Source organism: Oncorhynchus mykiss, chromosome 26 (genome assembly GCF_013265735.2).
Source record: "Oncorhynchus mykiss isolate Arlee chromosome 26, USDA_OmykA_1.1, whole genome shotgun sequence".
Classification (NCBI taxonomy): domain Eukaryota; kingdom Metazoa; phylum Chordata; class Actinopteri; order Salmoniformes; family Salmonidae; genus Oncorhynchus; species Oncorhynchus mykiss.
The window spans coordinates 33509441-33524440 of NC_048590.1; the positions used below are offsets into that span (position 1 = coordinate 33509441).

The 15000-nt window shown below is 47.7% G+C and overlaps 1 protein-coding gene across 14 annotated transcripts in view; it reads left to right on the plus strand.

Moving 5' to 3' along the window:
* LOC110506675 (transcription factor SOX-6) overlaps positions 1-15000 on the plus strand; it is a 201810-nt gene that overhangs the window by 154713 nt on the left and 32097 nt on the right. For 9 of the 14 annotated variants that reach the window (XM_036964052.1, XM_036964059.1, XM_036964056.1 and 6 more), the window contains 4 exons: positions 7801-7950; positions 10071-10245; positions 11354-11544; positions 11717-11737. In XM_036964052.1, the coding sequence (XP_036819947.1) occupies positions 7801-7950; positions 10071-10245; positions 11354-11544; positions 11717-11737 (537 nt within the window). The remainder of the gene's footprint in view (positions 1-7800; positions 7951-10070; positions 10246-11353; positions 11545-11716; positions 11738-15000) is intronic. The other 5 variants (XM_036964055.1, XM_036964060.1, XM_036964057.1 and 2 more) reach the window with 2 other exon arrangements.

Here is a 15000-nt window from a genome sequence, read left to right on the forward strand (position 1 = left end):
TCTCTAATTAAAATATCTCTCCCTGTCAGCATCCTGGCAAGGTATAATTTTCACCAATTTACTCAGTTTAGATTGTGAAATATATGAACCTTAAAAAAGTGTCTTATTGGAGGAATTAATTCCCACAATGCAGCAGCAGTAATGTGCTCAGCCATCCAGTCAGGGATGCTAGCCGCTCTGTCAGTCTTAATGTTGGCCACACACCCGCTCACAATCTCCACTGTCATAACAGTCTGGGCCCTGCGTGGAGGATCGTCTCACTCCCCCTCCTCTCTGCCCTTTCTCTCCAGGCATAAAAAACCAAGGTAACAAAGGTTTAGGGCTGATGGATGTAAATGAATCTTGGTCGGTGCGTTTGAGTGTTGGAGAGTGTAATTTGCTTGTCAATACAGGGTGGGATGGCGGGGCCATGGTGGCTGGCAGGGAGAGGCTGTCGCCAGGCATTTTCTGTACACAGGGCAATTTCACTCAGTGCTTCCCTGACAGATTGGCCCTCGTCTACGAGTCACAGGAGAGAAGGTGTAAACTATCCCTCCGACCGAGTGCCCCTCTTCATTAGGGTCCACTCAGGCCTGGGATGAGCTCAGGACAAGCAGGAAACAATGGCTCCATCCTAGACTGTCCTGGCCTGATTACAACTGACACATCTCACCTAACAGGGGAATTTGTGCTCAGATTGTACCCCCGATGTGTCCCGCCACCCACTATATTCAATTGAGTGGACAAGACAAGAGAAGAATTTCCTTAAATTTCTCAAAATAATTTTCTATTTGGAGTTGCACTTAATTTGTTGTTTGTACACTATCCCCTCTCCCATAAATTGCCCTGTGAAAAACAATTTCCTGAAAGCTGATGTAGGCCTGATATATTGTTGGGCCCTTTTACCAGGGTGATAAACAGGAGGGAACTTTAGACAGGACTGTTTTTTATCATTGGAGCCAGACTTTGGGGTTTAAGCAGTTTTAGAGAAAGCATCATTGGATAAAGCGGAACATCTGTGTCCTCTCTATAGAGGATCAGAGAGAGCAGCAAATAGGAGCCTCTGCTTTCACTCTGTCAAATCTCCATTTTACTCCCTATCTCTCTGCCCCTCAGTCTCGCTCTATCCCTTTCTCTCATCTATATCGTCCTGCTTTCTCCTCCATCTCCTACTTTGTATATTACCCTCTTTCTTTCTCTCATGTCTTTTCTTATGCTCTTTCTGTGTGTCACTCCTGCTCCTTTTCTTCCCCAAATTACACAGGCCGCCACATCCTTAAGCTTTAAAATATTGGATGTTAAATTGCTTGAGTGGTGACTTTACACTGCAATTACCATCCATCACAGTGGAAATGGTATCACTCAGGCCCCATGCTAAACCTGCTCCAGCCTCGCTGTCATAAACACATGAAAAGCAGCAGCCCACGTTCTACAATGACAACCAGACCAGATCTGAGCAGAGAGAGATGCGTGTGGAGGGCACTCAGTGGCTGGAGTGACAGGGAGGACTCAGAGTCTCAAAGACTCCCAGACAGAGAGGGAGAGCAGGAAACCTGGTATTATCTTTTGTTTGGAGGCAAATGCATGTATACTCCGGATGTGTGGAGAGACTGGGGCCTCTGCCATCACCAACAACAAGTGAAGCGCTTTTCACTTTGAGTTTAAAGAGAGAGAAGAACTGAGACAGACAGACAGACAGACAGACAGACAGACAGACAGACAGAGAGAGAGAGACTGAGAGAGAGACAGAGACTGAGAGAGAGAGAGAGAGAGAGAGAGAGAGAGAGCAGCTGGTTCTCTGTTTGTGAGGAGAGGAGTGTGGTCTTTGAAGGTAACCCAGAGCAGTGCAGCAGTGCTAGCTGTGTGTGGAGAGGAGGAGAGCTAATGGGATGGCTAGGTGAGCAGCTGGATAGGCTCTTTAGTGAACAGAGGGACAGATGGACAGATAGTGTAGATAATGCAGTGAGAGGCACTGAATGTGAGGGCTGGCTCGGGGTCCTGACTGATGGCTTGGAGCTTTGGGCCTGGAGAACCCACACATGCTAGGCTAGGATAGTTAGATGCAAGATGAGAAGGATTGTGTTGTTGAGAGTGTGTGTGCATGTGTGTGTGTGTATTAGAGTGAGGCAGGGGCGAGCAGGCTGGAAAGAGAGAGAAAGAGGAGGGGTAGAGCAGGGGAGCAGGTTGGGTGCCAGCAGATGAGACAGATGTTGGGCCATACTGGAAATCATCGGCACAGTGCACCAGGACGCCTGCCTCCGCTCCTGACATCTGGGCCTAGCCTGGGTCAGCCTGCCTGGTCGCCCTGGGCAATGAGCCTGTACAAGCCTTGTGGCAAACTGGGCTGGCGCTGCGCTGCCTTTTAAACGGCGGGGTGCACCGGAGCACAATTAATGCCCTCATGTCCTCCCCACTGCTCAGCAGAGGCAAGGCAGAGGTGACTGAGAGAGAGAGAGAGAGAGAGATACACCCACTGCCTCAAACAGGGGATGGACAATAGCAAATCACACTCACAATACTGTGCTGTATAGAATAACTGTGTCTTCTTTCAGTCATTTATACTCTGCAGAGATGTTTTTCAGTGTGTCTGTTGCGTCAGTGAGTGAGTTGAATCTGAGGCCTCAGTTGTTGTAAGTGTGTAATGCACCATAATGGCTGGGAGCAGGAAGGCTTTCCAAATCTGCCACTGTATTTTACAGCATCTGTCACTGAGCTTTGGCCCTGCCCTTCTCTTTAAGAACAAACAAGATTCTACAGCTTGTTTTTCTGAGAAATCTTTTTTTCCCTCCCTGTTTTTCCCCCAAAGCCCAATCCACATCCCCCTCGCTCTCCATCCTCTGTCCACAAAATGCGGAAGTTCACAAAATGCGGAAGCGACGTACAGGACCTACTCTGCCTGTTTTCAATGCTACTCTCTAGTTGTTGTTTTTCCTTTTCGTTTAACACCAAATGAAAAGTGTGGAAACTTAACGAATACCAGGATGAAACAACACAAATCTAATTAATTGTGGCTGACAATAATGATTTTGTTCCGAATGGATTGGTTTAGCCAAGACGTAAAATAATGAGTTTTCCTTATACATAAAAAAGGGTAATTGATCTATTGCCTTTTATATATATGCCCTATACAATATCTAAATAGTCTCTGTTGAGTCTAATATGCTGGGCGCATGGTCTGGACATGTGCTGAGATGTCCTACATCAGTGGAGTGTGTAATCTCAGTATAATGTTGTCGCAGGCAGAAAAGTGAACCTCCTCGTTTAACCTCTGCCACCTCCAGAGGGCTTGTTTTTAATTACTAGAGGCTAACAAGCTGACCTTGGGCCTGGCGCGCTCATTTGGAATCCATGCTCGCTGAGATGTGCTCTGCTCTTCTGGGAGAGACGGAGGGAGGGAGGGAGGGAGGAAGGGAAGGAGGGAGAGAGAGAAGGAGGGAGGGACGGGGTCGCAGGAATGGTGTGTGTGTGTTTGTGTGTTTTAACTGTTTTCTGTGAGGAAGGGGATACTGTAGGAGTCAACACAGAGGCTTTGTTCAGTCTTAGTTCATGCTTCTGTGTTCTGGCAGAAATAGCATCATCCCCAGGAGAACCCAGGCAGCAGGACCTCTGTGCCTGCCTGCCTGCCTGCCTGCCTGCCTGCCTGCCTGCCTGCCTGCCTGCCTGCCTGCCTGCCTGCCTGCCTGCCTGCCTGCCCCTGCCTGCCCAGCAGAGCAATGGGGGAGGGGGAGGGCTGAGGGAGCATAATGTCAAACATTCAGAGAAACAGGAAACTTTACCAGCCCCAACGATTTATAGTATAGCACTGAAACCATAACATGACATTTATCATAGACATAACTTGTGTTAAAAGTAGTCATTATTCACCCCATTTTCTCTCTCTTTTCCTCTCTCTCTTTTCCTTTCTTTCTTTCTTTCTTTCTTTCTTTCTTTCTTTCTTTCTTTCTTTCTTTCTTTCTTTCTTTCTTTCTTTCTTTCTTTCTTTCTTTCTTTCTTTCTTTCTTTCTTTCTTTCTCTCTCTCTCTCTCTCTCTCTCTCTCTCTCTCTGTCTGTCTGTCTGTCTGTCTCTGTCTGTCTGTCTCTGTCTGTCTGTCTGTCTGTCTGTCTGTCTGTCTGTCCGTCCGTCCGTCCGTCCGTCCGTCCGTCCGTCCGTCTGTCTCTCTCTCTCGCCCTCTCGCTCTCTCACATACACTTACTCAACACAAACACTCTGGCATATTCCTACCCTCAATAGCCATTTCCATTTTAATTGGTAAGGACAGTGAAGTCAAGCGTTTTAGTGCTTGAGAGTAGTTTGTTTTTGTGGCACTAGGAGAGTGCAGGTTGAAACCACTACTGCTGCTGATGAGAGCAGAGACCACTCAGGACTCCACGTGGTGAATGCTGGCCAGAGTGGACCTGCGGCACCAAGCCAGCTCTTCCCAGTCCCCAGCCTCTGCCCCTTCCCCAGCCCATGATCCCTGTCTTACCATTGACTTTCAGTGTGACCCTCATTACCAACAGGCACCTTCTGCCGTGGCAGCACAGCAAGATGGTGGGGGGCGCGGAGAAGGGAGTATGTGTGTGGGCCTACCGGGAGAGACCTCTGTGAGCCAGGCAGGCAGGCAGATGTCCTTCAGTTAGGGGACTGGAACATGTGTCCTGGCCAGAGACAGTGTTAGTCAGTCAGTCAGGCCAGAGCCAGAGGCTGTCTCCCCCTCTCCCTCTCCCTGTCTCTCCCTCAAACTCACACCCCTCTGTTTCACCTAGTACACAGTTAGTTAACACATACATTTTTACACAACTAGGCTGAAATGCACCGGAGACGTGGCAGCCCTCCGCTGCCCTACCTCCTCTCTGTCCTTGAGCGGTGCATGGTTTAGTTAGTGGTGGACTGTGTGTCGTGTCACACCTCCCTCCTGCATGTCTTCCTGCTCTCCTGATTGTGTTTATTGTACCTCCTGGAGTCTGCCTGTGCTGGGTAGTGCTGCAGCTCCTCACCCCATGGCTACGTCCTGCTAATCAGGCCTCACAAAAGCCAGGCTGACTGCCTCTAATTTGAAGCAAGACCCAATTATTCTCTTTTTCCAGAACAATAAAGTTCTTCCCACTCGAGGTCAGGGGCTTTGCCCATCTATAACTCTGTTAATTAACAAACATCTGTCCAACAGACATGGCTTCTGCTCCGCTCCTACACAGACTGGAGCCTCACGTGTAGCCTAGAGACATAGTCAGGCAGCTCAACTCCTCCGCAAACAACTATGTCACCTTAACCCAAAATGCTCAAACTAACTCAACGTTGTATTAGTGAGATGGATTGGGGGTTAGAGTTGTGTCCATTTCTGTGGCCCCTTGAAGACAAAAGGCTGTTTGTGTGTGAGGTGGGGGCAGTTCTATCATTGTGGGAACATAATCAGTCGGTCATTTCCGTTGCCCATGTGCTGTTGTTCGCCTCGGGTCCCCCAGAAGAATGAACCTTTTGTGTGCCGTGTATGTGGCGGCGATAAAGTTTGGTCCAGGAGAGTATACATGTTTATATCTGGAGATATGTGAGCAGGACACAAAGTGCTTTGTTTGGCTTTAGTCTGCGTCTGCACTATGGAGGGTGGGGCACACAGGCCACCAGGGCTGTGCCACATTTTCCATCCACACAAATGGAGTCTGTATGGGGCCCCGGAAAACCAGGAAATGAGACGAGGCATACTGATTGGTCATACCGAATTGAAAGTAAATTCCCCTTGACAACGCCATCCGTTTGAATAACATAGAAACAGAGCGGCTTACCTACTCTGAGCCAGAAAGGAGTGATGAGGTGGTGTCTGTCTGGTCTGGAGCTGTGAATGATTGTACATATTGTACACTACCTAGCCCTCACTCTGAGACAGCAGTCCTAGTTGACGGACCCCTGCCACTTACAGCACGGGACAAAAGCCAATTTAACCACTTACCTGGTGGCCAATCAATAATAGCCTTAGGCAAACAGTAGCGCTGACAACATAGGGAGTGGGTCTTAGTGGTCTCTTAGAGAGGGGTCAGTACAAAAACATAATCAACTCCAGATCTGATCATAAAACAATCTTCTTTATGCCGTGTTCAAACTGACTGGAAAATAGTGGAGTCAGATTTGTATTTGAATGTTATTAGATACCCATGAATTATAGCTCACATGTTCATAGTGCCTAGAAGTTTTAACAGGCATCACTAAAGCCTCCAGCTTTCATCAATGATAGACAATCTGCCTTCCTTATATCTAAAGTGTATTTAAATGATGACGTTTATTGTATTGTGACCCAACCCCCTTTTCTGTGATGTGTGTCTGACAACTGTTATTTTAAATATGTTTTCAAAAGCATAATAACATTATGCACAATAACCCGTTCACTAAGCGCCTGCCAGATAATCAGGACAGCAGTAGACATATATAATGTTATACAGAGTTCAACCCCTTTTCTGTGTGGAAACGTGATTGTCATTAAACGAGTCGGGCCTCCCGGGTGGCGCAGTGGTTAAGGGCGCTGTACTGCAGCGCCAGCTGTGCCATCAGAGTCCCTGGGTTCGCGCCCAGGCTCTGTCGTAACCGGCCGCGATGACATAGATCCTATAAGGTGACAGGGTTTAGGAGACAGCTTGATACAGGCCCACGGGGCGACGCACAATTGGCCTAGCGTCGTCCGGGTTAGGGAGGGATTGGTCGGTAGGGATCTCCTTGTCTCATCGCGCACCAGCGACTCCTGTGGCGGGCCGGGCGCAGTGCGCGCTAGCCAAGGTTGCCAGGTGCACGGTGTAGCCTCTGACACATTGGTGCGGCTTCCGGGTTGGATGCGCGCTGTGTTAAGAAGCAGTACGGCTGGTTGGGTTGTGTATCGGAGGACGCATGACATTCAGCCTTCGTCTCTCCCGAGCCCGTACGGGAGTTGTAGCAATGAGACAAGATAGCAGCTACTACAACAATTGGATACCACGAAATTGGGGAGAAAAAAGGGGTAAAATTCAAAAAATAAATAAATAAATAAATAAATAAACGCTTAGCCAGTCATCAAAACCACACGCCTGAGTGGTAAGTCACCACTGGTTAGTGAAGTTACTGATTTATCGCCAAGGAAAATAAGCATGATGACATCAATGGTCTTTGTGCAGCAGGCAGGATGGGGCCTTAATAATGTATGCGTTTAATGTGTTCTGTGATGGGAGTCCAACTGGGTTTGGTTTTCTAACAGTGTGGGATGGCAGGCGTATAGAGGGCCAGCTCAGGTGGCTGTGTAGTAGTGTCCTATTACAGACCAAAAAGCCCAACAGAAACCTCTCTACTGTGGAGGGAAAGCAGAACAGTCCTGTTGAGTCTGAAAACCTCTCTCTGTGATGAGTGGAAAAAGAGCGCTCCAAGTGTGATGAATGAGAGCCATGGCTGTGTGGTTTTTAAGGCTGCTGTCTCTCCCTGGATTCAAGCTTTGATATACAGTAAAGACCTTTGATGGAGGTTCTCTGCCAGGCATGGAAAGAGAGGAAGACGTGAAAGAGAGAGACAGAAACACATAGATACACACAGAGAGAGAGAGAGAGAGAGAGAGGAGAGAGACAGAGGAGAGAGACAGAGGAGAGAGAGAGAGAGAGAGAGAGAGGGAGAGGGAGAGAGAGGAGAGAGACAGATGAGAGAGACAGAGGAGAGAGACAGAGGAGATAGACAGAGGAGAGAGAGAGGGAGAGAGAGGAGAGCGACAGAGGAGAGAGACAGAGGAGAGAGACAGAGGAGAGAGACAGAGAGAGAGAGAGGGAGAGGGAGAGAGCTTTGAATGTCTGTCTTTGGATGTTAATGACTTGTGGGTTTCCTTCTTCTCCTCTCTACAGCAATTGTATGCCGCCCAGCTTGCCAGCATGCAGGTCTCTCCTGGAGCCAAGATGCCGCCACTCCCCCAGCCTCCCAACAACAGCCGGCCCATCTCTCCATCCGGCCTGAAGAACGACAAGAGATCCTCCAGCCCTATCACTCAAGTCAAGGTAGGCCATGCCTCTCACCCCTCACTTCACCCACCTACAGCCCACCGCCTAAGTACTGGAGTGGTTCTTGACCCAGCCTGCTGATAACTCAGTAAATGAGTGGTAGTAGTGGTAGTGGTGCTGCTGTTCTGTGTTCTGTGCTATTACTGGGCCAAACTTCTTACCGGCCCATCAATCTGTGGGCCTTTAACAAGGCCCACTCTCTCTCAACCAGAACTCTGTCGACATGGTTGCTATGGCTGTGGGCGCTCTAAGTGAGAGAATTTGTGGAACACATGGTTTCAGATCACAAGGAACAGCAGAACCTTTTTTATTATGACGGAACAAAACCATTAGAACAGAGAGAGAATCACTCGTATGTAAATGCAGTTTAAAAAGTGATGGGAAAAGGAAGGATTGATGACTCTTATTATCTTGTAAATAAACCCGAGAGCAGGGTCTGCTACTGCATGGCCTGGATCCACCAGACCTCCGTATGGAGCATAGAGTAGATACATCATCCTCTCACCATGCGAGGCCATAATCAGAAACATGCCTCCATTTGGAAAAGTTTAGCTTAATATCACTATAGTGAAGGGACTTAAATCCTGTCATTGAATTGTAGTGCAGCTCTCTCTCTCTCTCTCTCTGGTATTCTCTTTGGCATGCAACATCTGGAGCTAAACACGGCCTCCCCCATAACCCCACCACACCTCCCCCATGACCCCAGGCACACAGCCTCCTGGGAGCTCATCCATAGGCCTGTATCAAGCTGTCTCCTAAACCCTGTCACCTTATAGGATCTATGTCATCAAGGCTGTTTATTAGATAAGAGGCACCGAACAGATCCTACAGGCCTTTTCACTCAGATATTGTGACATTGAGTTGCTGTTCTGAATGGGCTCTATGGGTATTTATCATACTTCTAAACACGAAGGTTGTGAGCTTGAACTATCAATAATTAAACACTAATGTAAAGTACATATGTCCCCAAAGCCCCATCTGTATTCGTTGTTAGTTAGAATTAGATTGCTGTTAGTTTTGTTTGTCAGCTTTTGGCTTCATTGGATGACAAACTGTTATTGGCACAGCAATAACAAGGCCTTGAGGCAGTCTGTGTCTGAGCCAGCCATATGTTTGGACAAGGAGACACTTGGGCTTTGAAAAAGACTGTTAACAACAGCATACAGACTAATCTCAGCGAAGAGACTTCACTAGAGAGATACATAAGGAGGCAGTAGAGCTATAATTGACCCACCCAGGTACTTTCCTCCATTGGTATGTGTGTAATACCTAGAGTACCATCCAGTCAGGTAGCAGGTATCCTCTCCAAGAGCTCCTAGACACTGGCCTGGAGAACACCACAGATCACCATCAGCCTCAATCACACCTTACTGCTGCGCTGTGCTGTACTGCAACCAGCCCAGCAGACATGTCCTCTTGTGACCCGACATCTCACATTAACTCACACAACTTTACAAAGAATGCATTCTAAACCAGTTATACATTTATTACACACTGTTGGATGCAGTATTACATGAAACAAATGACTAACACCAGTATCCGCAAATGAGAAAGGAAATTGGAAAACAACTTAATGAATTAGATAGCCCAACTGACGTTTGATGACTGTTACTTACAACCATCTTTAGTCATCACCATGTATCTCTGTAATGTGGTTATTATTCATTCTTAGACCAGAGAAGAGGGAGAACAGATGAAGATGTACAGGGAGGCAAAAATCAGATTTAATTAGTGTGAACAAAGGCTCTCAGCAACTGTGAGGACGGCCATGATGGCACGGGGCCAGCAGATGAATGAGGAGAGGAGAGGAGAAGAGATAATGAGAGAGGAGGGGAGAGGAAAAGAGGGGGAGAGTAGTGAAGGATAGAAGAGGGGAGAGGAGAGAAGGGGAAGGGAGAGGGGGGGAGCAGAGGACGGTCAGATAGGAACACTAGTAATTAGCCAGGAGCAGAGTGTTGTCTGGGAGGCCACACATCCTCCAATAGGAGGAGCCCTTATTCACATCTGTGTCCTCTCTCTCCCGCTGTCTCTCCCTCTCTTTCTCTCTCCCCCTCTTTCTGTCTGTTTCTCTCTCTCTATCTCTCTTCCACTCCGCTCACTTACCCCATCTCCACAAGGAGGAGGGAACGCAACCTCTCAACCTGTCTGCCCGGCCCAAGACGGCAGAGCTGGTCAAGTCCCCCACGTCCCCCACACACAGCCTGTTCACAGGCAGCAAGACCAGCCCCAACAGCCTGTCCAAGAGCGGCATCCCCAGTCCCCTCGGAGGCATGGGCCGTGGGTCTTCTCTGGGTAAGAACTGGCCACACTCTGCATCTCACCTCCTGCTCCATCTCCAATAGTCAATACACACTGACTGAATTTGTTTTGAAGTTGGCACCCCCTCGATCACATAGAAAGATCATTATAATTCCATAACATTGATAAAGGATTGAAGCTAGATATTTTGTTGGTTTTATTTTCTGTGTTTAGATAATGGGACTTGAACATACATTATTTCACACTGTCAAAGGTGTAAAAATGGCTTTGAATGATTTTTTTATCTGGATAAAACAAAAGTTAATGACGTTTATCCCTGTATCCTTGTAGACAAAACTGTTGACACAATTGCAACTCTTAATCTCGGTGGAACCTTGCTATTAAAAACCATGCATTCTAGAGCTGCGGATGATGTAACACATGATTTGTTTTTAAGAGGTCTCACGTTTCACCTCTCATGTTAGGCCTTTCCACTCAGCCTTTGCTAACTGTTATTAAATGCAGTCTTTCATTAAAGTGCCTGCATTTCCGCTGTTCCGCTCAGACTGGGGGTTTGAACCCCATGTTTGTTTTATTCTATATCTGTGTCTTTAACTGCCATCCCTCCTCACCTAACTTTGAGATGTTAATTACACAAAGAAGGTCGACAGACTCGGTCTACTGCCTCTCGCTGTCTTTAAAACAGGCACACACGCACGCACACACACACACACACACACACACACACACACACACACACACGCACGCACGCACGCACGCACGCACGCACGCACGCACGCACGCGCGCGCACGCACGCACGCACGCACGCACGCGCACGCGCACGCACGCACGCACGCACACGCGCGCACGCACGCACGCACGCACGCACACACACACACATACACACACACGCACGCACGCACGCACGCACACACGCACGCACGCACGCACACACGCACACGCACGCACGCACACACACACACATACACACACACACACACACACACTGGAAAAAGGAAGAGGACCTCCTACAAGGCTTGATTCTCCACATAGGAGGATGAACACCTGTCAGTGGGCTCATTCACTGTGAATCGAAATTAATAGTGTGTATGTTTATCTACTGTGTGTGTGGGTTAACTGGGCGTGACTCTCCCTCCCCAGACATCCTGTCCAGCCTGAACTCCACAGCGCTGTTCGGGGACCAGGATGCGGTGATGAAGGCTATCCAGGAGGCCAGGAAGATGAGAGAACAGATCCAGAGAGAGCAGCTGCAGCACCACCAGCAGGGCATGGAGGCCAAGCTCTCTGCCCTCACAGGCATGGGCCTCAACAACTGCAGCAGGGCTGACAAGGTCAGAATCCCCGTCCGTCCGTCTGTCTGTCCATCCAGCTCTCTGTCTCATTCTCTCTCATTCCTTTTCTCCTCTCTTCCATTTATCTTCCTATATGTTGCTTTCTGTTTATTCACTCTTCTCTCTCTGTCTCTCTTTTCTCCTTCCCTCCCTCTTTTTTCCTCACCAACAGAGCTGGTTCACTGAGTACATTGTGAGTAGCCCAAAACCACAACTAGTAAAGTGATTTGCGCTATTTTCTTTTTTAGATATAATTCTTCAGACCGATGTTTGTCTTTAATGCTGGTCCAGAGTAGTGGTTTTGATTGATATTGGCATGGCTGTGTGTGTGTGTGTGTGTGTGTGTGTGTGTGTGTGTGTGTGTGTGTGCGCGTGCGTGCGTTATGGTGTTTGCATGCGTATGTGTTGATGTTGGTGATAGAGGATCGGACCATGGTGCTGCCCGGTGCGGGTTAACACTCTGATGTCTCTGCCCAATTAAAGCAGACATACGGCCCTCTCCGTCCCTCGACATGGGACAGGGGCGCTTTGTACCAGGAGCACACACACTCCCCTCCCCGGGATTCCCTTTTAAAATATCTTCAAGCGATGAGTCAATCAAGGAGAGAAAAAAACATCCACCTCCCTCTGATTGGTGCCATATTGCCAGTTGGCTGTGAGGAGCAGGCAGGAACTGGGAGCACAGCTTCATTAATATTTCAACACCTGACACTTTTAACCAACACATTCAACTAGGTCAATGTATATGTAAAAAAATCTACGAATATCTATTTTGATTTCTTCTTTAATTTAGTTTTAGGGGTAAATCTGTGTCTACGCAGGTGGCAATGCAGTGAGCTCAGACTGAAGTGTGTCAAGTCAAGGGACATGACCAATAACTTAACAACTCAGTGGGATCAAATTGTCTTGCCATGCCACCAGACAATAAAACCACTTGTATTGTTTTTGTATTTAAAGTTCAGTCCCAGTTGTGTCGTTAAAAAAGGACAATTTTTTTGTGGTTGTACACCTTAACACCCCGCAATCATAACTGTTCCTGTTAGCTAGTTACGCTTCCTCAGTGTCTCTGTCTTTGTTAGTTCTCCACTAAGTGGGTGAGTCTGAGGCCCGTAGAGTAACGTCAACACTCCCATCTCCCGTTTCCACTCAGTCACTGTCTGTGTCTGTCTGTCTGTCGGTGTGTCTGTGGGACGACCCTGTAGCGTTCTCTACCTCCCTGACTCTAAGGTGAGCCAAGCTCCAGAATCTGCTGCTACATGATATGAATGCAGTGTGTGAACAATGCCCTGAAAGGAACCGTTTTCAACAGGCAGCAAACACCTACCCCTCCATTCTTCTTAGCAGGTAGAGCTTACTGCTTTTCTCTGGCCCTCTTTTGTTGGCTTTAGTTTTTGTCTCGACTGCATTATGGGCCTGTCTACTCAGCCTGCGTTTAAACAATCCTCTCAGGTAAGATGTGTGTATTTATAACAGGGAGGGATGGATGAAGCTGTCAATCACTCCTCACCTCTGCTCCACCCCTTTCAGTCTGTGTACTCATTCTGAGGAGAGAGAGAGACAGAGAGAGAGAGAGAGAGAGAGAGAGAGAGACAGAGACAGAGACAGAGAGAGAGAGAGACAGAGAGAGAGGCAGAGAGAGAGAATGAGACACAGAGAGATAGAGGGACAGAGAGATAGAGAGAAAGACAGAGAGCGTGACAGAGAGCGTGACAGAGAGCGAGACAGAGAGTGTGACAGAGAGCATGACAGAGAGCGAGACAGAGAGCGAGACAGAGAGAGAAACAGAAAGAGAGACAGAGAGAGAGAGAGAGACAGAGAGAGAGACAGAGAGTGTAGACTAACAGTGAAATGCTTATTTACGGGTCCTTTTCCAACAATGCAGAGTTAAAGATAAAGAATAGAAATGTCAGTGTTAGTATGTGTGGGTGTGTGGGTAGAGTCCATTGTGTGCGCATAGAGTCAGTGCAATGTAAGAGTCAATGTAACAGCGAGGTAAGACTGTGGAGGCTTGTGGTTCAAGATCACAGCATTGACAGTACACAGCCAAGAACAACAGATTAGAATTAGGTGGGCTATCAGTTTAAAAATATGACTGGTATTTTAGGGTTATCGCATTGCCCTAGGTAACCGTACACACCACAAAGTCAGCCTTCGTGTGCCTGGCCTCTCTCTCCATCCTCCCACCTGGGTCTCTCAGAGGACAGCTTACCAGAAGCACAGCTATGTTTAGGAGAAGTAGCTGCATCTCCAATGAGTTAGCATGAAACCTTGGCACTACCTCTCCTGCACTCTTAGAAAGAAGGGTACTGTCTTGAACCTTTCCACAGAGGGTTCTACATGGAACCAGAAAGAGTTCTACCTGGAACCAGAAAAGGTTATCCTATGGGGACAGCCGCAAACCCTTTTGGAACAATTTTTTCCAAGAGTGGGTGAATGACTGAATAATAAGTGCTGATGCTACTTAGAGAGAGACTGAGGAGCAGCTCTTCATGCTGTCTCAGTTATACCAAAGAGACACTCCAATGTGAAACTCTGAGGTCAATGTGGTAGTGAATATGATCAGTCTTCTAGAGCCATGCTTGGCTCCATCCCAAGACCAAAGGCAGATAAAGACAGTTCCAGTGACACTGTCCCTATCAGGATGGTGTGTATGCTGAGTGCTGGGACACACTCTAACAAGTGAGCCAGATGAGTGATCATCATTCAGCCTGGGAGGGAGGATTAGGAAGGAGGGAGAGCAGGAGGGAGAGAAGGAAGGGGAGGGGGAGGCACAGCACGGAGTGGCCTTCCCTTCCCCTGATACAAGCTGACAGTCTGCACAGGCCCGGACGGCCCAGATAAAAGCTTTCACTTTGGTCAGTTTCAGAATATGAATATTTCAGCCAAGCGCCTCACCTGACATAAATACTGTGGGCTCTTTACTAGCTGTTCTCCCGGTCGGCTGTCTGGAAGTTTATCACAGTGAAAGCTTACATGAAGATTCAGGAAAAGTAACATAAATGGGATTAAGGAGAGGTTAAAATCATCTAGTGTGGCTGTTGGAGGGGGATATTAAATATTGATTTATCACAGTGTAACCCAGACGGAGAGTGGGGCTAAGTGCTGCTTACAGATGGATCAATTCATCTTTTAATACAAAGTGTGTCCATGGAGCACAATGCATCCCTTCCTCCTCTCTCACCGTATTACTGGGATCCCTCCATATGGCCCTTCTTACTCTCTCTTTCCATCTCTTCTCTCTCTCATCTTTCTCTTTCTCTCTCTCGCCTCTTTCTACTGCCTCCACCCTCTCTCTCTCTCTCATTCCTCCTCATCTCTCTCTCCTTACTACTGCCCTTAGAGGTGGAAGATGTCCTTTAATTCTACAGTTCACTAGTCATCTATCTTCTTGTTGAGGACATGTAAAATATTCATGCTTTACTGTTTTCTATTTGTCCTTCTTTAGTATATCCCATC